We start from the raw sequence: 22,849 nt of genomic DNA, 5'->3' as shown, positions 1-22,849 counted from the left end.
CTTTAGCCTTAGCCAGTTTAAGATACAAGTTCTTTGGTTTGAGAGACTCACATTTGTAAAAAGCCTTCTTAATGTGCACATTAAAATTGACCCTATTTATTTTTTAATACACATTCATTGTCTTATTGTGAAATGCTATTCCAAAGAAAAATATATAGTTTATTATTTAGTATTACCTTTCTCTCAAACAGCTTTACTTTTTGACTCGTGTCACCAAACCCTCTAATTCGTCAATTCTATAGAAACTACCATGAAAAAAATGTAGTCTCTAAGATGTTTTTTTTTTTTTTTTTTTTTTAAAGAAGTCTTAAAATTTAAAATCTCTCCAAGGCAGCTCTTTTTTTGGTGAAACATTCAGTAAAAACAGCAATATTATTTTGTTTATTTTATCAGGGACAATGCACATTAAGAATACATGACAATATGTCAAATGTGGCAGATTCAGCTAAATTGGCTAATTTTCATCCATAGTCCCTTGTGAAATATTTAAAAACAATTTTAAAATACCTTTTTCAGCAGCAAGTACTCTATTCTTCAGTGTCACATGGTCAGAAATCATCTTTCTTATATGCTTATTCCGTGTTCAAGAAACATACTTATTATTAATAATGTTGATAACAGTTGTGCTGCTACAAGAAAATACAAGATGGTTTTGATTTGTTGACTTTTCTATTTTGAATGTGGGAAAATAGAGAATGGTGTGTTCAAACTTTCATCTGGTAGTGTAGAGACCCTGTCCAACTAGCTGCGGTGCTCTGTTCTGGTATGGAGCGGCCACTTTTTTTAAAAAAAGTCACAAATTACATCTAAGTAAAGAACCAAAAAATAAATAAATAACTTTGAGACATAATTTAAGAGCCACGTGAAGCCTGAGAGCCAAAGGTTGATAACATTGGGTAAACTTTCTTTACCTTGCACAGAAATTTGAAATATATATTTGCACATTGTGACATGTAGTTTGTCTGTCTGTTTCTAATGCAAGAGAATGGAGTGGATCCTCATCCAGGAGAGAAGCCAGATAGGCCCCCAATAGAGATTGCACAGCCAGCACAGCAGGAAGCAGCAGAACCCCCTCAAATTAAAGTACCTGTGGAAGTGGCTGATGGAAAGAATGAGGAAGAGGTTCAGCTGGATCGCCCTGAAGCAGGTAATGCATTTACAGTAGCTTTGTCATCTTGATGGCTTTATGAACCTCTGAGCAGTTAAGAGTTATGACTTCTCTTCTACAGGTGTAGCGGTCCCAGAAGGGGAAGCCCACCGCCATGAGCCGCCCATCCCTCATGACAGAGTTCAGATAGATGAGATCAAAAACCAGGAGGAGCTTGAGTATGAAAAGAAACCTGTAGCTGTGGAGGAAGAAAAGAAACTACCTGCCAGAGAGGAGGAGGAGATTCTTGCTGAGCAGGGGGCAGGGCAAGCACAAGACTTAGAGCAGGAATCTATAAAAGAGGAGAAGTCAGAAGAAGAAATAAATGTGGTGAAAAGGGTTGTAAATCAAGACCAGCTTGCAGCTAATGAAGTATTGGACAAGGCAGAAAATCCAGAAGATCTGAAGAAGGGTGAGCCCTTGGTGATACATAAAGAACCAGAAAACGTGCCTGAAGTGAATGAGGTGCCTGGTGAGAATGAAGTGGCCAGAGACAAGATACCAGAGGAGATTGAGAAAGCCCCTGAACCCCAGGATGAGAAACGTAAGTGAACACGTTAGCATCTCCTTAACAACTCTTTGGCAACCTCCCACATCTTCATAAAATGTAAACATCTAGTTTCTGTTTAGCGTCTGTGACTGATAAACTCTTAAGTAGTAGTCTATGACCTTTTGTATTTATATGGCACATCATAAGGTCCAACCAAATGATTTGTTCATTGACTGTACTTCCTCCAGCGAAGGAGAAGCTTCTTGTGCAGGAGCACAAGGAAGAGAAGGTTGCAGATGGGAAGGATGGAGGAGCAGACAAGGATGAAGATGGGGACAAGATGGAAGGTAAGTGCTTTATCTATCACAGAACATTTTTCATAAGCTATAGGAAGTGTGGTTTGAAAAATAGTGGTTCCTGTTCTGTTATTCAGTCAGATGTGTGAGCTCACAGTTGCAATTTTCCCTTCTCTTTTTCTGGTTCTGTTATCCTTCATAACTCCTGGCCAGATGGTTTCTACCCTTGTTTCTTAGTGGGAAATGGACAATGGACTTTTTTTCTCTCTCTCCATTCATCATAGGTTTATTGTTACACAATATCTAAGATTCATAATATTCATAATTCATTTATATAAATTTATATATGTAACTCCTTTACCCATGACTTATTAGGATACAATACAAGATAATTTTATTAAGCACATTAATTTAATTCAATCCATACACTAGAAAGTAGTATTTGATATGTGAACCTATCTTTCCCTTTTTCTTTTCCAAGTAAATATTTTATTTTCTCTATTTTCTCTGGCCGACATCTGAACTGTCACATTGCATTGCTATGCTCAGATATACTGCAAGGAAGCACCAAATCTTAAATCTGTCTCTTTCACGTGGCTTGTTTTTTTATTGAAGCACTTTGCACTCTTTCTGCTGTCTTTTTCTCTTTTGTTTCTCGATTTCTTATCTTCCTCCACCATTCTGTTGTGCCATGGACTCCTGCCTCCTACAGTGATTAAAAAGATTGTTGCAGGTACGAGATGATGTGTCTTATATCTGCTGTTCTCAGTTCATTCCTGTCATCTTTGCTATTGTTTTTAAGTCATTCTCTCACACTTCAATAATAACTGTTAATAATAGTTATTAGTCTGTTAATAACAGTTAATAGTCTCTTACCTGTGTTTATTCATCTAGTTTACTGTATATAGCCACTTTTCCACCATCGGGCCAAACAGTTCTCTTTGCTTAACCGTTCCATTCCGTGCCGATCCAGGCCAGCCGGTACAGATATGGTTTCATTTTCCACTGTGAGGCTGATAACAGAGCTCTTCGGAATGTAATACAAATGTGTCAGTCATTGCCTTGGTAACACAAGATTTACAGACGATATGAGAGAGTAGCAACCGTTACGGAGGATGATCAGATATTTATTTTAATTTTATTAGTAATTTGTGTTTATATTGCTCAAATAGTGCTCAGAGAAATTGGTAGCCAGGCAACAGACAAGTGACCAACCGTGCTGAAAATTCCGGGCCGAGAACGGTTTGTAGTCATGTCGTGCTGTACCAGGCTCAAGTGGAAATACAACTGGAACCAGTCCTTACTGTTCTTAGAACCGTTCAGCCCGACGCTGGAAAAGCTGCTTATGTGTGTGTATAGTGTTCTATAGCTCTGGAAGTACAACTGTCTCTTGTTTTATGATGAAAGTGGTTTATTTGGTAGAATTCCATATTGATGTTGTTAGGAGATCATATTGCCTTAGCACATGCATAGAACCACCCTAGTAACTATCTAGCAACTGGCAAGCAGTACACTAAAAATCACACAGAACAACACAGCAATCGTCTATCAGCCACCTAACAATGCACTACTAACTGCATAGAAACACCCTAGCAACAACCTAGAAGAACTTAACAATACGCTTGAGATTCAGAACACCTTGTTTTGAATATTGCTTAGCAAATAGTGGGAAAGTTATCAGTTATCACGGCGGCAGGTTTTGTATAGGCATTCACCACTAACATTTTCTTAAGACAAATTTAAAATCTAGTTTTAATTTGATAAACAATCAGACTGACAATTGGTTTGGCCATAGATAATTACATTGTATTTATATTCAAAGGATTTCAAATTTTAAATAAAATTGTAATAATCACATTTTTACGTATTATTGTATATTTTAAGGCATGTTGGATCATTGTTTCTTCTCTTTTTCCTTTCTGTTGGACTGATCCTCAGAGGGTCAGTTGGACCATGCTATGCTGCTGCAGGTCATTAAGGTGCAGCAACAACAGCAGAAAAGGATTCTGGACCAACAGGAAAAACTTCTGGCGGTGATTGAGGAGCAACACAAGGAGATCCACCAAATTAAGGAGGGAGAAGAAGAACCAAAGGCAGTAGAACAGCAGAAAAGACATATGGACCAGGAGGAAAAACATGAGGAGGTCCATCAAGTAAAGGAAGGGGAAGCTGAACCCAAGGCACCAGCAGGTTAGTCTCTAAAAGTCAGACAATGATCCTGTTTACAAGCACACCAGTATGCTGATAACTCACAAAAATCAGCTTATTGAAATAATTTGTTGTTTACATTAAAACCAATAACCAGACAACGCAAGTAAATCGCATTTACAAGACTTTATTAATAAAGCAGGTAATTTCCCGGTAGTGACGTCAAAACGTAATTTGTGTATTTGACTTAGAGTATGTCAATTGTTATGTCGGTTGTGATGTTAAATAAAGCATTAAAAAGAGTATTGCAATGTCAGCGGGAAACTTACGGCTCAAATATGATCCTCTCGTGCAGTTACAGATGCAGCATTTTGACTGTACCACTTCTGTACGAGATTTCAAGAAGAGAGTGTGATCTAAAAAGAGTTGCACTGTCTATGCGTTCCGGTCACGTATCACACATGCGCATTTCATCAAGCCAACAGAAAGCTGGTTAATGCGTTTAACTTTACATGCTGGGGGAAATCGCCGTAAGGGGCAAAAATCTAGCTGTGATGATAGGTTTATGAATAAGCCTTTTTATGACCTTACTCCGATAAAGGAAAACGGGTTAATGCGGTTCCATGATCACGTGCATTGCCAGCTTATTAAGCATAATCTAGTTAAGAATGTGCATGTAAACGCATTCATTGTTACATACTGGTGGTACCAATACAGACACAGCTCTTCTCAAATTTATTTGTGGCCCTGGTCATGTAGTGGAAAAATAAAAAGAGAATGAGCAGTATTGGTGCTTTCTTCTGAAGTGATGTTGCATGCAGTGCAGTAATGAAACACATCATGTCTTTTGCAGGTGAGGTGGAGAATGTTGTGCAGAGGCAGCCGGAAGGGATGGCGGGGTCAGTTAAGCCTAAAGCTGCCGCTGTCATTACGGCCCAATTGCAACAGCCCCAGGGTGAGCCGGTTCCTGAGGACCCAGCAGCAAAAGAGGCTCATGTTGTAGTTGGTCTTCCCCACAATGCCCTTGAATCAGTGCAAGAAGGAGGTGCTGAAGTTCTCAAGAAGGAGCTGGAGCTGAAAAACCAAGCAGGGCAAGGCGAAGCAGCACCTGCAGAGGTCGATGCCCAAGGTGTCGCGCTGCACCAACGAGAACCAGAACCACCCAAAATCAATCCAGCTCTTGCTGAGGAGGAAAGATTGAATCAGAAACTGGCCCAACTGGAGGCGGAGAAAGAGAGAATAGAGAAAGACAAGTTGGATAAGGAAAGGATTGAGAAGGAGGTGCAGGCCCGTGTTGAGAAGGAGAGGAAGGAGCGGGAAAGACGAGAGGAACTGGCACGCGAGCAGGAGCTAGAACACGTGCGGCAGCAAAAGGAACACCTAGAGAAGGAAAGGCTTGAAGCAGAGAGGTTAAAACAGGAACAAGAGAAGATGGATAAAGAGATTGTGGATCGTGCCGAGAAGGAGAAAAGATTGCTCGAGCACAAGGAACGGCTAGACCAGATGCAACAGGTCATTGATGCGCGCCGTGAGCGACAGGAGAAGGAGCGGCGGGACAAGGAAAGTCTTGAGGATGAGAGTTTAAAACGGGAACGAGAGAAGACGGATAAAGAGATCGTGGAACGAGCCGAGATGGAGAAAAGAATGCTTGAGCAGAAGGAACGACTAGACCAGATGCAACAGGTCATTGACACGAAGAAGGAGCAAGGTGCACCCAAAGCAGAATTCCCGCCGATGCCTAAGCAAAACGGAGGCAGGGACTTGAAGGAGAATATAGAGGAAAAGAGGAACGGAGAGAATGACCTTAGGAGGAGGCGCAGAGCTGTGGACCCTGAGGGTGGAGGAGGTGCTGACCTGGATCTTCTGCGGGACGTAGGAGGTTTAGACTTAAACGCTGACCTAAAGGGACAGCTGCTGCAGGTCTCTGGTTCACACACGGCAGCTTAAACAGACGTTTCAAAGGCAGGAGGACGAAGACTAGAGTAGACCGTTCTGGAATGACAACCTCTGGAACCACATGGACCTCTCAAATGGGCGTGCAGACAAAGTGATCTGGCTGTGAGAAAAATCTCTTTCCTCCTCATTTTAAAAGTAGACCCAACGTTCCTTTTGGGTTCATGATGACAGTGGGCACTTTGATGTGATCCTTTAGTTGTCCGCTGGGAACACTGAATCCATAGTCCCTTATGAGCTTTCATTGTTTTGTGTGAGATTTTGCTGAATCTGGTGCAATAAACAGAATGTCTGGTGTAATAAACTGAGCGGGCATCACATTAAAAATGGGCCTTGACGGGCAAGCAGGGCATTTAAGAATATTGTGTTTTGGACCATCGCATAGGAAGGAAAACGGCACAAGTGTACCCCCTTGTGTCTGCTATGGTAAATGATATGCCAAGTTGTAAAATGTAATTTAATTATTGCATACTTCCTTCTGTGAATGAAAATAGAAGCCAGAAACTTCCGTCGGCTTTACAATTAATATGAGGTGAGTTTAAAAAAAACTTTTATCTTTGTAGGACCTGATTTTTATTTTCTCTAGGAACTATGGTCCATTTACTGTGCCTTAGTGTTTTCAATCTGCTATTCTGTATTATGAGGACGGAGTGTTAATGTTACCTTGGCCAATGTTCAGTGGTCAGTAAAAATAAGTTTCTTATCTGCGACTGCAGTCACTGACATCTTTGTTTTTCCACTGTACATTGTTAAATCCAACCAACCAGAGACTTCCTTAATGGGTTTCAGAGAAATCCTGAAAATAATATTTTCATTCATAATCATCCAAAGTCCTTTATGAAACATATTTTGATCAAATTTTTGTAAGGTCTTTCTCTTTTTAATGCAATCAAATGTACGCCTTTTAAAGGAGTGTCTTTCTATGTGGCTCTGCTGCAGTATCAGATTTTTTCTTCCAAAGAGTTAACTTATGATAATTAATAGTATATTTAAAAGTGAACTATATTGTTAACTGTTATCTAATAGTTAGTCAAACCAGCTATAAGTGAATGAAGTATGAGAATCGCTGATGTTCCGACTGATGCAAAATGTCTGATTTATTGCTAGCTGACAAATTATTGTGCGTATTGTTTTTCTCTTTTGATTTGCTTCAGTGTGTTCAGCTTGTCTTCGACTGTTTCATCACTTTATGAAAGTACTCGACTCTCATCTTTTGAGGTTTGTCTGAAATTGGACCATATAGATTCTTGATTTAGTGTTAAATGTAACTGTTTCCCACAGTCAATTATTTGTTTTCTCTGTGCAATGGATTTCTTTTCAGGGTTGCATTGCTTTGTTGTTCTACATTCCGTATATTTGCCTATGAAGATGTGATTCTTATCAGTGCCTCATGGGTTTATGTTCTGCAGTGCTGTGTATGTGAAGTCTTTTACACCCACACTGTGTGTGGATTGCGTCTTTTTTTTCCCCAACTGCATTTTTTTTATACCTTGCTGGTTAAACTAATGGTAATTGATTATTCTTTTGATAAATTTCCTAATCTCGGTTTGGGGATCTTACATTTTATATTTCTAAAGAGCAAATATATATATATATAGAGAGAGAGAGAGAGAGATATGGTTTGAAAGAGATTAATGGAATGCTGCCTTCTCAGTAACATGGCTTACGTCTCCCTGTACAGGTGTTTAAAAGTTAGCAGATGACGTGGAGACCTCTAAAAATGCTCAAGTTACATGTTAGCAGATTTCAGAAGTTGATAACTGTTTGGCCTAAACCATTTTAGTTTGTTCTTTTGGGTGAAAATTTGGTTAAATTAATAAAATGATTTATGTGTAACAGAATTTTTCTTTGTGTTCATATTTTATATTATATGTACAAATTATGTCTATTATCGTTTCCCCTCAAGTCTAGGATTTTAGGTTACATTTTATAGTGAATAGTACATTTTTCAAACGTTTTGTGCAGTTCATTTAAAATTTTAAAGGGATAGTTTACCCAAAAAATTAAAGTTCTGTCATCATTTACTCATCCTCAAGTGGTCTGTATGAATTTCCTTCTTCAGCTTAACACACACACACACAAATCAATATATAGGAAGTCAGTGGGCCCCAGCAACTGTTTGGTTACCCACATTCATCGAAATATCTTAATTTGTGTTCAGCAGAAGAAAGAACAACTTGAGGGCGAGTAAATTATTAAAATTTTTGGTTGAACTATCTCTAGACAGTCCTGTGACAAACTATTTTGTGAATGCACAATACCCTGTTTAGTCTCAATTAGTATGTCATAAATATGGCATGCTTGATGACTATAAAGGAATTAGAAATGTTTCTGTCCCTGGTTGATTTGCCATGTCAAGTATTGGCACGATAAAGGACAGCATGTGCTGCATTAATGCTCAATGTGCACAGAACTGATTGTCCGCATAAGCCTTTTTAAAGTCAAGTTCCCCAGCCTAAACCTTTCGATTTTATTGCCAATTTGGACCAAACACAACCGTTTCCAAAGGACCATTCTCTTTCAATTAACACCTTGTAGTGCACTGAAAATGTGCGAATGAAGCCCATATGAAGGAAGGCCACAAACACTGATTGTGACTAAGCTAAAGCATAACCTGTAGCATGTGTTTTCTTATAGATATACAGGTCATTGCTTTGCTTGAAACATTTTTTTAATACCGGAGCCATTCTTCGTTTGTTGATCCCCAGTCATTAGTGGCTGCCTTTATGGCCCTTCTATCAATTAACATGTGGCTAATGAGGGTGCGGGTTGCGCAGGAAGGGTGTATTTAACAGTGGCACGGCTTTACATTCCATACGAGACGACTAAGAGCCCATAATCTTTTGTGGTGCCAGTGACATACACCCCACGGATACACATTAATCAGCTGGCCTTTCATGTTTCAGCCTGCTTTTGTTTGATTGGAAACAAACCCCTTAAAACCGCCATCCTAGATTTCAGGAGCGAGTCCAAATTTGGAGCCTGACTGGAGTGCTGATCTGCAATCGGCGGTCAAGGGCGTGATAATGACCACCCATCACGCAACACCTCATATCTCATTTCTCATTCTGACACTCCCTCATCAATTACACACTCCAAACAACACACAACGTCTGGTTATCATTAGTCTGCCTCTTTTATCCCAATTCTGATATATTGATATGTGAGAACAGCAAAGTAACGATGCAGATGGTGATATAATTCAGTCTAAACTGCCTCTATATATTATATTGTAACGATATGTCTATACAAAGAATTATGATTCCACGTTTTTATGAAAAATGTTTATTGTGGTTTTATGCACCGTACAATTATCCTTTTGAAACATATTATTATTATTTCTGTGTATTTACAGAGAGAGAAAGGACAAAAGCAAATATGAAAGAAGATATTCATCACCAGAAATGTTTTACTGGCTAATTCATCAAAATGTCAAGGTTAACATGATATTTATTCATGATGTTGTTCACTTTACTCCCTTTTTCGCCTGCAAATATAAAACAATTGGTTAGGAAAAGCCAACAAAATTACAATATCTAGACAGATAATATTTATAAACATTAATATAAAATTGCATTCAAGGTTTCATGCATTCCCTGGGAATCAAACCTATGACCTTGGTGTTAGCGCCATGCACTAATGTTTTAGCTACAACAATTTAATAATAATTAAAGTATAAAATAATTTAAATATTACTTTATGACACTTAATAATCTTAAACATTGTTTTGTGATTAATGTCTCTAATGTATGTAGGTTTGTGTGAACAGGATACTTGTCAAAAAAAAAACTTATATACAGCATAATCACAATAAAACACTCACGGCAGATTGAAAGCAGCTTCTCAGTGTTTCAAATTCTTTGACACACGTGTTTTTGGTCAGCTCCTGTTTTCCAGTGGTTGTGGCGGCCACACATTTCCCATAAGCAGTTGCCTAATAATATAATAATAGAAAAACAGCTTTACAAAATAGTAATATAATCTATCCATCTATCTACCAGTTTGAGATGATTTGAGCTTTGTTATCCTGCTTGAAGTAGCCATCAGAAGATGGGTATACGGTGGTCATAAAGAGATGGACATGGACAGCAACAATACTCAGGTATACTGTGGTCATAAAGAGATGGACATGGACATCAACAATACTCAGGTATACTGTGGTCATAAAGAGATGGACATGGACAGCAACAATAGACTGTGGGATTTAAACGATGCTAAACTGGTACCAAGGGGGTCAAAGTGTGCCAAGAACATATTTGAAACACCTTTACACCACCTTTAGCACTTACGTAAAATTCTGATCATACCATTTGAATATCCCTGCAGAAATCAAGACTCATCAGACCGGGCAACATTTTTACAATCTTCTATTGTCCAACTTTGGTGAGCCTGTGCGAATTGTAGCCTCAGTGTAACCTACCTAATAAAGCGGCCAGTGAGTGTGTGTGTATATATATATATATATATATATATATATATATATATATATATATATATATATATATATATAGCCTATATATATAGCCTATATATATATATATATATATATATATATATAGCCTATATATATACACACAGAGATCAGATGCAAAAGCCTAGCTAAGTGCCATCTGAAATATGCATTTTTATCAAGCTCGTATATTTAAGTTCAGTAATTTCACTTTAATGACAATTCATAGGTAATGTTCACTGTCATGAAAGTGAAATTACTGAACATAAACATACAAGCTTGATAAAAAATTATCATTCTAGGAAAAAAAGTTCAGATGGCACTTAGAGGCTTTTGCATCTGAAGACTTCATATATATATATATACATGACAGTACTGATTAAACTAATAAGGAATACTGAATGAACGTGTACCTCTCCTGAGCACTGAGCCAACAGCTCTGGGAAGAGTCTCATTCTCGCTCTGCTGCGAGTCCAAACATTTGAACCAGACATTGTTCAATGACTTGAAAATAATCCTTTAAATAGCAGCAAAATAATACTTTGGCGTGTCGACGTTCATTTAAAATCTCTGTGACCCATCATAGTTATTCACAAAAGTCATAAACTCAGAGATTAATGTAGTGTGTATATTCAACATGGACAGCGCCATTCTGTTGACCTCTGATATAACGTTTGTAAACCTCCCATTGACGAGTAATTGGCCAATCAAAGCGTTAAAATGGTACCAGAAATATCTTCGCTGCTTTCTTATTGGTTGATTTTTCTGTTGTAGTTTCCTGCGTCTGATGAAGAGCCAATAGTAACCTGAGTTGATTTCAAAGACATTTTCAGGATGGTCAAAAAATCCACTCCAGATTAACTTCCGTATCCAGTCACGTGTTCTTTAGGGCCGCGCTCTATTGGCTACAACCGCATTGCATTAATTTCCGCGAATCGATTGCATTGAACAGATCTTTTCAATGGAGTCATTCGTGTGATCAAATATTTCTGAACCTGTTCAACTGTTTCACTGAAAAGATCCGATTCACAAACCGGACAGCGCCGTCGCCGTGTCAAATCAGAGTGGGCTAGCTAAACATAGGTCCGTGTGATTGAGGATATTCTCGGGCAGGCAGGATCCGCACGGTCACCCGCCCTGTGAGCAATGGTACATAGACAGGCGAAAAAACACAGATTGCTCCATCATGGCTACATTATTGGAACGTTTGATTTTCCTACAAAAAGTACGTATTCGTGGCACCAGTGATATAATCTCATTTCGGCTATCTTTTACGCCAAACCCAGTTTCCTACGTTGTTTAGCAGTTTCCTTACGTCTGTATATCTGACGTTAGCAGCAGTTAAATAGACTGTATATATCCGCATATAATTGATATTTCTGTTTACAGACACTTAAAAATACACGACTAAAATACCATGGTAACGTTACTTCCATGTTGTTTTAGACATGTACCGTGGTCCTCCTACCACGTTTGTTTACTTGTACCATTAGCAGTGCCTGTGTTCTATAGTAAAACTAGTGTCATATAATGAAGTGTGATATAAATACATAGGCCTATAGTATTTTAGTAGTGTTTACCTAACATAAATAACGTTAGATATGTTACATTCATTGTATATAGTAACGTACCACGGTATCACTGTAGTGTACCATAGTAATTTAGATGGTAATACCAGTAACGTTACGGTACTTCTATGAATTACAAAACACGTGTGTGTGTGTGTGTGTGTGTGTGTGTATGTATGTATACATAGGAATATTGCAGTGTTTATTATAAATGATGTGTGGCCTCATATTCTTTAATCAAAAATAATTTCAAAGAACAATAGCGAAGAAAAGACTTGCAACTTCCGTTTTAAACTGACTTTAAAGGTAACTTTGGGAAGAGAGATTTCCTCACCTCTTTTTTTGTGTCTCAGGTGCCAACGCTTATGCGGGCAACATCAGATGACGAATCGCCTTGTCCCGGCTATCTTTTTGAGGAAATCGGCAGTATCCTTTTTGAGGCATTACAGAAGAAAGTAGAGTAGGGCAGGATAAAGAATTCTCTGTCATCAGTGGACCTTGACAGTCATGGTAACTAAGAAATTTCCCATGAGTCAGTGGGCTGCTGCCAGTGTCTTCTCGAGTACCTCTTGGAGAGACTACAGGTGGAGTCCTGCCACGTCAAACTTAAGGTGAGATAGAGTGGTGTGGCTCAGTCTTATTTGGGTTGGTAACAAGAAGGTTGTAGGTTCAAACCCCGCAAAGGGTAATTCATGAACTCCCTTCATTGAGCTCAGTGTTTTTGATATATTTAGTTGGTCTGTGGTGTTTATTGTTCTTTTAACCCTGTCCAAGGTCCTGAAGATTCTCCTGCATTTATGTGGCCATGGACCACCTCACTTCCTCACAGAGCTACGGCGGAATGCTACATTTATACAGGAAGTAATAGGTAAGCAGGTCTAAACAATTCAAGGTTAACACTGGAACACTTTTTAAAGAAAGTCATATTGACTGATTCTTAGGAGTCAGTGTACACACATAAAACCCTAATGTGTCAGTCATCAAAACCAGAGCATCAGTAACTTGAGAAAATCTTATAAACAAGATGCAGGGATGTTTGCAACCTGCTTTATTATATTCAATGAGATCAAAATGTAGGGCAGGACTTGATTTTAGCCACTGAGAATTGATTAGATTGTTAAAAGTGGTCTTTGTATTACGGTACATGAAAAATGGGACAGATTGGTGAAGCAAAATTTGGAAGTTGTTTAAAAGCAAATAAATAATTAATATTTTGATGAAAGTTGGCAAACACATTTTTTCTTTGGAATAACGTGCACTGATGACTAAGTAGTAACAAAATCAGCAGGAACATATTGTTTGAAAGTTTGCGGTTAGTACATTTAAAAAAAAAAAGAAATAAATACTTTTATACAGTAAAGACATTACATTGAGAATCAGTATCAGTAAAGAATTTCATAATGTTACAAAAGATTTCTATTTGAAGCTGTTCTTTTGAACTTCATATTCATCATAGAATTCTGAAAAAAAAAATTATCACAGTTTCCACAAAAATAATGAGCAGCAGCCCAACGGTTTTCAACATTGATAATAAGAAATGTTTCTTGAGCAGCGAATATGCATATTATAATTATTTCTGAAGGATCATGTGATACTGAAGACTGGAGTAATTATTATCCGGAATAAATAACATAAAAAACTGTTATTTTAAATTGTAATGATATTTCACAACATTTCTGTTTTTACTGTATTTTCCATATAATAAATGCAGCCTTAGTGAGCATAAAATACTTCTCATAAGATACTTAGTTTAAATACTATTACAAAAAGCACACTGACCCCAAACTTTTGAACAGTAAAGTATTTTAAAGAAGTAAATAGATTGAGTTATGTTTTGAGTTTATTTGAGTCAATAAAAATGGTCTTTTTTTAGTCTACAGCGGCCCCCCGGACCCCATCCATGGAAGTGCTCTTTTTCAGAAAGTCAGAAGCTCGGCACAGGTAAAACTTTCTCTCTGTGCAGACAAATCAATATCATTGGCCCGTTAAACTGCACGATATTCAAATTTTTCGAGTTTAACCCGTATGTTTTACAGTTTATGATATAGAAAACAACCATAGATGCACTTCTATTCATAAAGAATATGAAATATATAATTAATCCAGCAGGCATTCACTCTTCTGTCTATTTGTTGTTTGTTTCTTGTTATGTCTGAATTGAGCCAGCATTTGTTTCTATACAGGAGTTGGCTAGCCTACTATTTAATGATACCATGTCCTCAGATTCTGGACTGTCTCAACACAAAACACTGACACAATCTGTGGGTGAGTGCTGTTTCGGTTTTTTCACCATATTATACTTTTTTGTTTTTATGTTGGAGGTCTTCTACAATATGTTTAAATTAATACAAGGTCAAAAAACACTTATTTTCTCATAATATACATTTCAGCATCAGCTCTTTTATCACAATGTCCGGAACCAATGTCTGGTTCGATCAAGGATCCGGTCTTTCTAAACCCCTCTGCTCTGATTGGTCAGATGACCCAGTCTGTTGTGATTGGTCTACCTCTTCTAGCGCATGTCGGAAAACAAATCTTAATACCAAGATTTCTGTTTGCAGGAATGGGCTCAGAGTCGCACAGGTCTGGCATGCAGGGGTTTGGATACAGCCCAGGAAGGAAAGAGTCCAGTAAGACAGACATTTAATGTTATTCATCCAAGTCCTGAGCTCAACACTAATATTTACAACTGGAAGGCATTCTGGTGTGTGTCCTGTCTCATTTCCCTCTCTCGTTCAGGTGGAGGGACTCTATTGGACAAGATTCAGAAAGCTGCCGAGGTGGTTGCCAGCGCCGTCCTTCCTCCAACAGAGCATCCTGGCATCCGTCTCCATGATAACCACTACCACGCTGTGGTGGCGCCCTCTGCTACTGTGGAGATGGCAGTGCCAGCATGTGCCTACAACATCCCGTCCCACAGCCACAGAGGTGAGCCATGCACCAGGTTATAAAAGCAGTGCATGTTCATAGTTTCAAAGAAATGAGCATTTCTCCTTCTCTTAGCATCTCACAGGTGCCCAGGGCAGGCTGGTGGAGGCTGGGAGGAAACGGACAGTGGGCACAGCTCCTCCCACAACTCGTCCCAGGAGACCGCGGAAGCCAGCCAGGCCTCACTGGGAAAAAGCAGTCAGTCGGGCGGCTCGAGTCGGGAGAGTGGTGACCTATCGGAACGGTGAGGGACAGACTGCTACAGGGCTTCTGTTCTTGATGGTGGTCAACACACATTGCTTTCTCAAGTGTTAGAGGTCATTAACGCCAGGTCATTGCATCACCAAGGGGCATTTTAATGCTGGCATCTCATTTCCAGAACTAAAATAGCAGCATACAGAGTCATGTCAGATGTCATTTGTCATATTTCACACAAAATCACAAGATATAAATATTATTATTCATTTTCGGACCATTGAAACATGACTGATAATTAAGCATAAATACTCATTATCATAATGCATAAGTATAGTTGAGATTTTTTATTTATTCAAATCTGCATACATTAAAGGCAGTATAATAAATATGACCATTATTTATGTATAAATGCAAATGTTCTTGGAAGAAGTCTCTTATGTTCACCGAAGCTGCATTTATTTGATCAAAAATAACTTTCTATTTTAATATATTTAAAAATGTAACTTATGTGATGTCAAAGCTGAATTTTTAGCATCATTACTCCAGTCTTCAGTGTCACATGATCCTTGAGAACTTGCTGCTCAAGAAACATTTCTTATTATATCTTTCTTATTATTAATATTTTCTGGGAATTCATGATACATTTTTTCAGGACGTTTAGAAAGTTAAAAAGAACAACATTTATTTGACATAGAAATGATTTGTTGTAACATTTGTTGATTTGATCAATTTAATCTTACTGACCCCAAACCTTTGAACAGTACTGTACTTTTTTCACATAGTGGTAATAAGAATGAATAAATCGGCACCATGTTCACAAAGCAAAATACAGTACATTAATTTATTTTTATTTTTTGATTAGATTCTTTTGAGGTTTTGTGAGATTCACATATTTATTCTGAGATAATCATTCTTTTAGTATTTGTTCTTTTAAATCAGTGTGGAGGCCATTCAGTTGGGGGACTGTGGTCAGGAGACTGCGCTTATCAACCGACTGACCAATGGTTCCAAAGTCTTCCTGTCCAGAGAAGAGAGCCTGTACTTCATCAAAGAGTAAAAAATTCCATGCGAGACATGTTCTTGATTTTTTTTTTTGCCATCATTACTGATCTGCAATACACCCTTGGATTATAATGTCAGCGCATATAGTGGCCAGTAATGTCATAGTTAAAATAACTGCTGTCTTGCTCCTGTTTTCTTTCAGATGCTCAACTCTCAACTGTGAGGTGGTTGTTGAACTTCTCTCTCTGAGACTTCAGGACCACACACAAATCGTCCAGATGGTAATGTTTCCTATTCTGCAAATTTTTTTTTTTTAATAAACCTAAATTGTTTTCTTTAACTTGTCTGAAAAATTTGCTTTGATAACGCACAGCATAACCAATTTGTGTTTGCTTCCTGCAGAGGGCGTTGTGCGCTCTGGCCTGCCTGATGTCTTCAGACTTCCTCTCTCTAGATCATATTTTCAATATCACACACAAACGCCTCGGACAACTTAGTGACGGAACCGCAGGCCCTGTCGCCAACAAGGCAACCAAGGTACCGTCACCAAAACCATGTGTAAATGAGTGGAAGCAGGATATTCAATAATAATAATAGAAGAGAGGTGCTGCAACAATGAAAAACAAGTTTTTTTTTGAACATTCAAGCTTGAAAACCTACTCTAGTAGATCCCAAAAACAAGACAAATGGCATAATATGGCCTCTTTAATAATAATGAATACAGATAATATTTACTGATAAGCACAATTGCCCTTGTTCTATCCTCTTGTAATTTTGTGGGACTAACAGATTCTTTTTTTTTTTTAACTAGCTCCTAAGGCAGTTTGAGGCCTTGCTTGGTTGTGTCACAAATCCCAGGTGTGACCGTGCTGGGCGTCCAACCTTCGCCAGCTCTTCACTTTCAGACCAGCCCTCTGAATCTATGACCATCCCATTTGTTCCAGGACGACTTGGAGGAATCGCAACCTCGGTTATCCCATCAGAGGAGACCCCATCTCCACAATACCCACAGGGCAACAGCGCTGCACCTGGGTCTCATATGACAAGAGAGCAAGAAGAGGAGGGATACAGAAACACGAACACCTCCAAGATCTCAGAACCACTCAGACTGTCGCTCTTCAGTGGAATGGAGCTTGTGAACAGAAGCAAACCTGTGTGTTTGGTTGAGCCTGTTCCTGTCGAGTCAGACGCCCAGACAAGTGTAGAAGCCACTACAGGAATAGACTGTGCGAGTGAGAAAAACTGTGAGAGAACATCAAGTGAGAAAGTGTCTGCCTTCTCCTTCCTTAATCTTTGACGCCAACTTTCATGGGGGTGGGGGGGGGGGGACCATTCAGCCTATGAGTGATTTCTTCTTGCACAGAATCAGCTTTGCAGTGAAAGAAATTGTTGAATGGAATGGTTAACAACCTTGTGATATTAAGAATAATAATATTATTATAATTGCTGAAAGTGACTACATTTACATGCACATGCAAATTTTAGTCTGCAGTAACATGATCGCCATGACCCGATTAGACCAATATTCTGGTGGTTTCCAGAAATCTGAATAGAGACCACTGGATGATGCTTGTATTAATCATAATTTTGAGTCACCTTGTTAGGAAGATCATTTATTTTTTTCACAAACACTAAAATAAGAAACTTACCGACCCCAAACTTTTGAAAGGTAGTGTACATATTGCATGTCAATGTGCTCTTGATGAGTTGATGTCAATATGCTGAATTACTAACAGTATTTCCACCAGAGAACATGCATGTCTTTGTTTATATGCCGACTACATGTATACAGGAATATTCCAGTTGCTGTCAAGGATTTCTTGTGCATGTGAATGTGGTTACTGACTGAACCAGTGCTTATGGAGATAACATCTATACCAGCAACAGCAACATACTCTTTACACACCGTCTAAACGCTGCTTGAGGTTCACATTAAGGCTGGGAATCGTCTTGATGATCAGTGTGGTACATTTCTTCAAATCATTCTGAATTCTTTGCGATACTATTGAGAAACAACTCAGGACGCTTTTCAGTTGAGGTGTTAAACACAAGTGTTACTGAAATGGCTGCTACTATTTGCACTAGTCTTTCCTCTTACTAAAAGCACTTATTGTGTACATTATAAAATAAGAACAAACATTAACACCCACATAGTCGAGTTTGATCAGAATACATCCTGCCAAACCATTGTCTACCTTGTGTGCAAATATATAAAGAATTATATTGTGTGAAAATGTTACAGCAACTAAAGCCCATGAGTTTTGAAAGGCAGGCTTGAATACAAATGTCCATTCTGAGACTGAAACGGGAATAAAAAAAGTTATACATGTAATTTAAAAAAAAAATCTTTATTTAATTTACATCAGAGGAACAATTCATAAAATAACAATGATTTCAAATATTGTATATATGCTAGCTATATATTATGTACAGTCCTACATACAAAACAATGGTGACTGCAGGGACGATTTTCATCATCAAAAGCTAATAGTCTGTCACACAAAGCACAGTGCCTGGGTTGTACAGTATTGTGTGCACTGAGTAGTTGAAAGTGTATCAGTATCTTGTACACAATTAGATCACCTGCTTGAAATGATGTAAGTATCCTCATTCGGCTGTTTGGACTAAGCTGAAGTTTAGTTGAGGATGTGTATCTAAAAAGGACTGAACTACACTTGTGCATACTAAATTTAGGAACACTACCATTCCAGTTTGTTTTCCCATTCTGAAATGAATCAGGCCATCATATATATTGGTCAGACACAGGAATAAGTGTGTGTATGGACATTTTATGGTCAAATATTTAGGATTTTGTGGTGACATGACACTGCAGAGTGCTTAGTTAGGTGCAAGCTAATTTTAGGTCATTCCTTAGGTCTGCCCGTAGAAGACGAGTCCTCGTGTTACATTGAGCATAGTGAGTGAATGATCTAAACTAGCGCATTTCAAGCTCTGATCGTTTTAAAATTCGTATATGATTAGCGGACATGGCTTTCAATTAGCAGTCACTGGATTTACACACTAATTCACCTGTCAGTTGGCTTACACCTTCTCTAAGAGTGCTTCATTATGTACATTAACAGACCTGAGTCCAGCATGCATTTTCAGAACGGTCTCTCTACGGTGTGATGTGCTAGTATGCGTTTCCTCATCTAAGGTAAAGGTAAAGAGATTTTTTTATTTTAATTCGACGGATCTGACACTAAGTTCCTCATTTGAAGTCTCAAACCTTCATGGCACACAGGGAGAAATCCTCTAGACCTGAGTTTTGGATATGTAAGCAATCTTCAAGCCTCCCCCCCCCAAAAAAAAAACCCTCCCTGAAAGAGTCTAAATTCCAGTGAGAACCAAACCGGCATCTTCTGTAAACAACAGCATTATTGATCGTCCTGGAATGACTCCAAAGCAGGGCTGCAAATATAATCACATGGTTTACCTCAGCTCCTAAATAAAGGACATTATTTTATTTGTTTTCCTTATCTAGACCAACCAAAGAGTGTCAAAAGTGGCCAAATGCATGTGTCTGAGTAAAACATGACCCAGAACCGCAGTAGCACCATGTGTGACTGTCTCGTAAAGGGGAAAAGCTTACAAGAACTTGATGTTGTTTTTTCAAGATTGTTCTTTTATATAGCACCTATGTGAAGTTCATGGTCAACACATCAAGTAGAGCCCCACATAAACACTATGAACATGAAAAAGTGCTATAAGAAAGAACATTAATGCATTTAGAGGGCCTATATTTGTGCCAGGCCTTAAAGCGACCCATAAACTCCCTCTAAAAGCTCCCCAGTACATTGTTCCTTAATGCCAATGGGTGCTGGAAGAGTCACTGTCCATCACGTTGGACCTTGCTGACCACGAGTTTGCAGGCTACTGAAGTGGGCCTCCCTCAAGACACGGTTGATGTGATCATATGAGACGTTGTGGCTCAAGGAAATGGCCGGCTCTTCTGCTGCAATAGTGGGGCTGCAGGGAGCCTGGGAAACAGGGAGTCCTCTTTGGTCGGTATTCTGGATGCTGGAACTGGCACCGGCCATGTGGTCCGGACTGCTAATCCCACTGCTGTCACTGCTGGAAGACTGTTGTGGAAAAAAAAAAGAATTGAGGGTTTCTGTGCTGTATCACTTCTGATTAAAGTTTCCAATGAAAAAAAGATCTTACAATTGGGCTGTCAACTAATAAAATAATCAGAAAGAGATTAAGGGTGTGTTCACACTTGGCATATTTGGTTCGATTAAAACTAACCCTGGAGTGATTGCGGTTCATTCGAATAACTGCCATCCGAACCCAGGTGTGCATACCAAACAAGCGGACCAAGACCGCAGAAAAGATGGGTCTCAGTCCGCTTCCAAACGAACTCGGTTCGATATGAAATATGAATGCAACACGGACCAAAGATATGTAAAAGGACCAAAAATGGCACAAGATACAACCCTAAAAAGGACAGAATGCTAAAGCAAACCTGATGTTTCTCGTTATAGTCGCGATGTTGCCACATCTAACGCGCAGCAGATCTTTGTGTGTGTGACGGAAGGATTCCTGCTGCTGTTTCGACTCCTTTACATATTTTATATGCATTTTTTTAAGAGTTCTCAGCTGGTCAAAATACCATCATATGGATGTCCGGCAAGTTCCATCTCGAAACGTTATGAAAGCCAACCAATCAGGTTGTGAATGTATCCCTATGCCTTTAGGTTTGATGTTAAAATGCCAATGTGAACTCAGAAGCGGACCAGGACTAAAAGTTTTAGTTTTTGATCCGGACCAAGTGTGAACACTTGAAAATAAGGTTCATTCATCACACTGGAAAAGTGAAATACCTTCCATTTGATACAGCTTTGGATACTATTGTAAGAGCTTAGTGTGTGTGTGCCTTTACGATACATTCTAGAATGAACGTCAACAGTTGACCGTTCTTGAACGAAAGAATGTTCTTGGCCAGCTGTTGCGTCTTCTTACCTCAGAGTCCCAGACATCACGGCCAACCTCAGGAAGAAAGGAATAACCTCCAGACCTCTTTGCCTGGGGTAAGACCTGGAGTTGCTCAGCATCACAGCTGCGTCTGCGTTTTCTGTTGACAGAGACCATCACCTTTGACTACTCTGTTTAACATTCGTGGAAGAATTCATAACCGCAAGGTCTGTTTCTGCTGGTTCAGAATAATTCAGATGCAAATCTTTAGTAGTAAGTGTACCACTGAGCGTCACCATTTCTTAAACCAGGGGGTTGAATGTCATAATGTAATAATGAACTTAATAGAAACGAAATATGTTCCAAATAATGTTTACATGTTTATAATATTAATTCTCACAATATAAATTGGGCTACAACAGGTAAACTAAATAGATGCATTTCAAATTTCAGGATGGGTGTCCCTCGCACAAGGATGATTATATTTAGGCCAGGGGGGTCCATGGATTGAAAAGAACGAAGATTGAAAACTGTCTTAAGAAATGGAGCACTGCAGACTTGATTGCAACCATTAGTCATCAATATGTCCACTGCAGGATTATGACTCAGATTTAATAATAAAAATGTCATCAACACAATAGCTATCAAAGCCTGATGCTGGATAATAACAGCACAGACTCGTTTAACCGATATAGTAGTAGCTAGTCAAGAGGATCAGCCTTCTAAAAGAACATCTAAAAATAACCACCACCAGACATGAAGCACTGACAACAGCAGCCACATGGATGTTTACAGGACATGCGTTACATAAAAGCAACATGAAACATGCGTGCAGACACAACTATAAGCAAATGATGTTACCTGCTTTCTGTCAACATGTCGTGTCTGTGCATTTGACAGCCAAATAAGGACACACAACACCTCTTCGACTCAGAAACCACCGGCTTCTTTTCAGCAAAATGAAGGGATCTGCCAAGATTTCCCTTTATGATGAGCGACAAGACAAATAGAATTCATTGTGAGAAGCTGCAGACACGTTTACATTGCAGTACAGGTGTGCAGAAAACGTAATATTAATATCTATTATCAGCTAATATGCATTAAGATGCATTCGTGAGATACACTGAGCTATTATATTCATACTAGAAAAATGCTCTGCATAGGAGTGACGAAGAACGGAACGGAACCACCTTATCTATATATAATTTAAATGTAAACATCTATTATTAATTTACATTATTGAGACAAAATGGCTAATGGCTCATAATCACACTGATACAAAACGCTACTAATGTTGCCATGCAAAAATAGTGCGTTCAGGGTGTCAAGCAGAGAGACAGATAGCACAATGCTATGTGTAGTTCACTTTACTTCCTCCTAGCGAAGAACTGTTCCTACTACCGAACCGACGAAGTGATTTAAACGGAATAAATGGAGTTTGTGAAGAGACGAAAGGGGTGTGATGTACTCTACCTCTCTCCGTTCACAGATGGATCTCGAGTTCAGTCATTTTCTGAAGTTACAACGTATCCATTTCGCCGGATCTCATTCTTTCTCTCTCTCTCTCACTCGCTCACTCACTCGCTCTCACACTTCCATCTGTTGCTGTCATAATGACGTAGCTTGCGTGCCTTTGAGCGAGCGGTGACGCACAGACGTCCGATTCGAGGTGGCGAATCGCACGTAACGTTTTATTTTTATTTTATTTAATTACAATTTTTTAGATTTTTTTCTACATTAAATAATTAATTTAAG

General features: G+C 38.8%; 4 protein-coding genes across 7 annotated transcripts in view; 2 read left to right on the top strand and 2 right to left on the bottom strand.

The window, feature by feature from the left end:
- Nucleotides 1–7,308, top strand: part of slc38a10 (solute carrier family 38 member 10) — a 29,306-nt gene extending 21,998 nt beyond the window's left edge. For 2 of the 4 annotated variants that reach the window (XM_079594522.1, XM_079594523.1), the window contains exons 13-18: nucleotides 983–1,147; nucleotides 1,230–1,691; nucleotides 1,886–1,984; nucleotides 2,646–2,666; nucleotides 3,872–4,123; nucleotides 4,935–7,308. In XM_079594522.1, the coding sequence (XP_079450648.1) occupies nucleotides 983–1,147; nucleotides 1,230–1,691; nucleotides 1,886–1,984; nucleotides 2,646–2,666; nucleotides 3,872–4,123; nucleotides 4,935–6,028 (2,093 nt within the window). In that variant the 3' untranslated portion in view covers nucleotides 6,029–7,308. The remainder of the gene's footprint in view (nucleotides 1–982; nucleotides 1,148–1,229; nucleotides 1,692–1,885; nucleotides 1,985–2,645; nucleotides 2,667–3,871; nucleotides 4,124–4,934) is intronic. The other 2 variants (XM_079594524.1, XM_079594525.1) reach the window with 1 other exon arrangement.
- Nucleotides 7,309–9,354: 2,046 nt separating this feature from the next.
- ndufaf8 (NADH:ubiquinone oxidoreductase complex assembly factor 8) lies at nucleotides 9,355–11,169 on the bottom strand. Its single transcript, XM_079595264.1, has 3 exons — nucleotides 10,898–11,169; nucleotides 9,858–9,968; nucleotides 9,355–9,521 (listed from the first exon to the last, which is right to left on the bottom strand). Exons 1-3 carry the CDS (start codon nucleotides 10,976–10,978, stop codon nucleotides 9,501–9,503), a joined length of 213 nt encoding a protein of 70 aa, XP_079451390.1. The 5' UTR covers nucleotides 10,979–11,169; the 3' UTR covers nucleotides 9,355–9,500.
- A 245-nt stretch (nucleotides 11,170–11,414) lies between these two features.
- Nucleotides 11,415–18,510, top strand: tepsin (TEPSIN adaptor related protein complex 4 accessory protein). Its single transcript, XM_079595262.1, has 13 exons — nucleotides 11,415–11,709; nucleotides 12,406–12,478; nucleotides 12,572–12,663; nucleotides 12,827–12,920; nucleotides 13,926–13,993; nucleotides 14,236–14,317; nucleotides 14,614–14,682; nucleotides 14,792–14,980; nucleotides 15,056–15,224; nucleotides 16,118–16,231; nucleotides 16,383–16,461; nucleotides 16,583–16,717; nucleotides 16,992–18,510. Exons 1-13 carry the CDS (start codon nucleotides 11,671–11,673, stop codon nucleotides 17,475–17,477), a joined length of 1,689 nt encoding a protein of 562 aa, XP_079451388.1. The 5' UTR covers nucleotides 11,415–11,670; the 3' UTR covers nucleotides 17,478–18,510.
- On the bottom strand, nucleotides 18,510–22,765 carry LOC306989487 (protein VCF1). Its single transcript, XM_079595263.1, has 4 exons — nucleotides 22,568–22,765; nucleotides 21,956–22,077; nucleotides 21,143–21,254; nucleotides 18,510–20,262 (listed from the first exon to the last, which is right to left on the bottom strand). Exons 2-4 carry the CDS (start codon nucleotides 21,985–21,987, stop codon nucleotides 20,020–20,022), a joined length of 387 nt encoding a protein of 128 aa, XP_079451389.1. The 5' UTR covers nucleotides 21,988–22,077; nucleotides 22,568–22,765; the 3' UTR covers nucleotides 18,510–20,019.
- Nucleotides 22,766–22,849: the final 84 nt, after the last annotated feature.

This window comes from Phoxinus phoxinus (assembly GCF_949152265.1).
Source record: "Phoxinus phoxinus genome assembly, chromosome: 21".
In the NCBI taxonomy this organism is placed as follows: domain Eukaryota; kingdom Metazoa; phylum Chordata; class Actinopteri; order Cypriniformes; family Leuciscidae; genus Phoxinus; species Phoxinus phoxinus.
The sequence above is the reverse complement of the archived record's forward strand: the minus strand, read 5'-3'. Positions and strand labels throughout refer to the sequence as shown.

Bases quoted from the DNA above. Each gene is read 5' to 3' on its own strand.
- ndufaf8 (XM_079595264.1), bottom strand. From the start codon at position 10,978: ATGTCTGGTTCAAATGTTTGGACTCGCAGCAGAGCGAGAATGAGACTC. The intron at 9,969-10,897 runs GTACACGTTCAT...TTATATTATTAG, and splicing joins TGGCTCAGTGCTCAGGAGAG to GCAACTGCTTATGGGAAATG. The intron at 9,522-9,857 runs GTGAGTGTTTTA...TTATATTTGCAG, and splicing joins GAAGCTGCTTTCAATCTGCC to GCGAAAAAGGGAGTAAAGTG.
- tepsin (XM_079595262.1), top strand. From the start codon at position 11,671: ATGGCTACATTATTGGAACGTTTGATTTTCCTACAAAAA. The intron at 14,318-14,613 runs GTGAGTGCTGTT...TTCTGTTTGCAG, and splicing joins AACACTGACACAATCTGTGG to GAATGGGCTCAGAGTCGCAC. The intron at 16,718-16,991 runs GTACCGTCACCA...TTTTTTAACTAG, and splicing joins TCGCCAACAAGGCAACCAAG to CTCCTAAGGCAGTTTGAGGC.
- LOC306989487 (XM_079595263.1), bottom strand. From the start codon at position 21,987: ATGCACAGACACGACATGTTGACAGAAAGCAG. The intron at 21,255-21,955 runs GTAACATCATTT...CTCTGTCAACAG, and splicing joins GACATGTTGACAGAAAGCAG to AAAACGCAGACGCAGCTGTG. The intron at 20,263-21,142 runs GTAAGAAGACGC...TTTCCACAACAG, and splicing joins GTGATGTCTGGGACTCTGAG to TCTTCCAGCAGTGACAGCAG.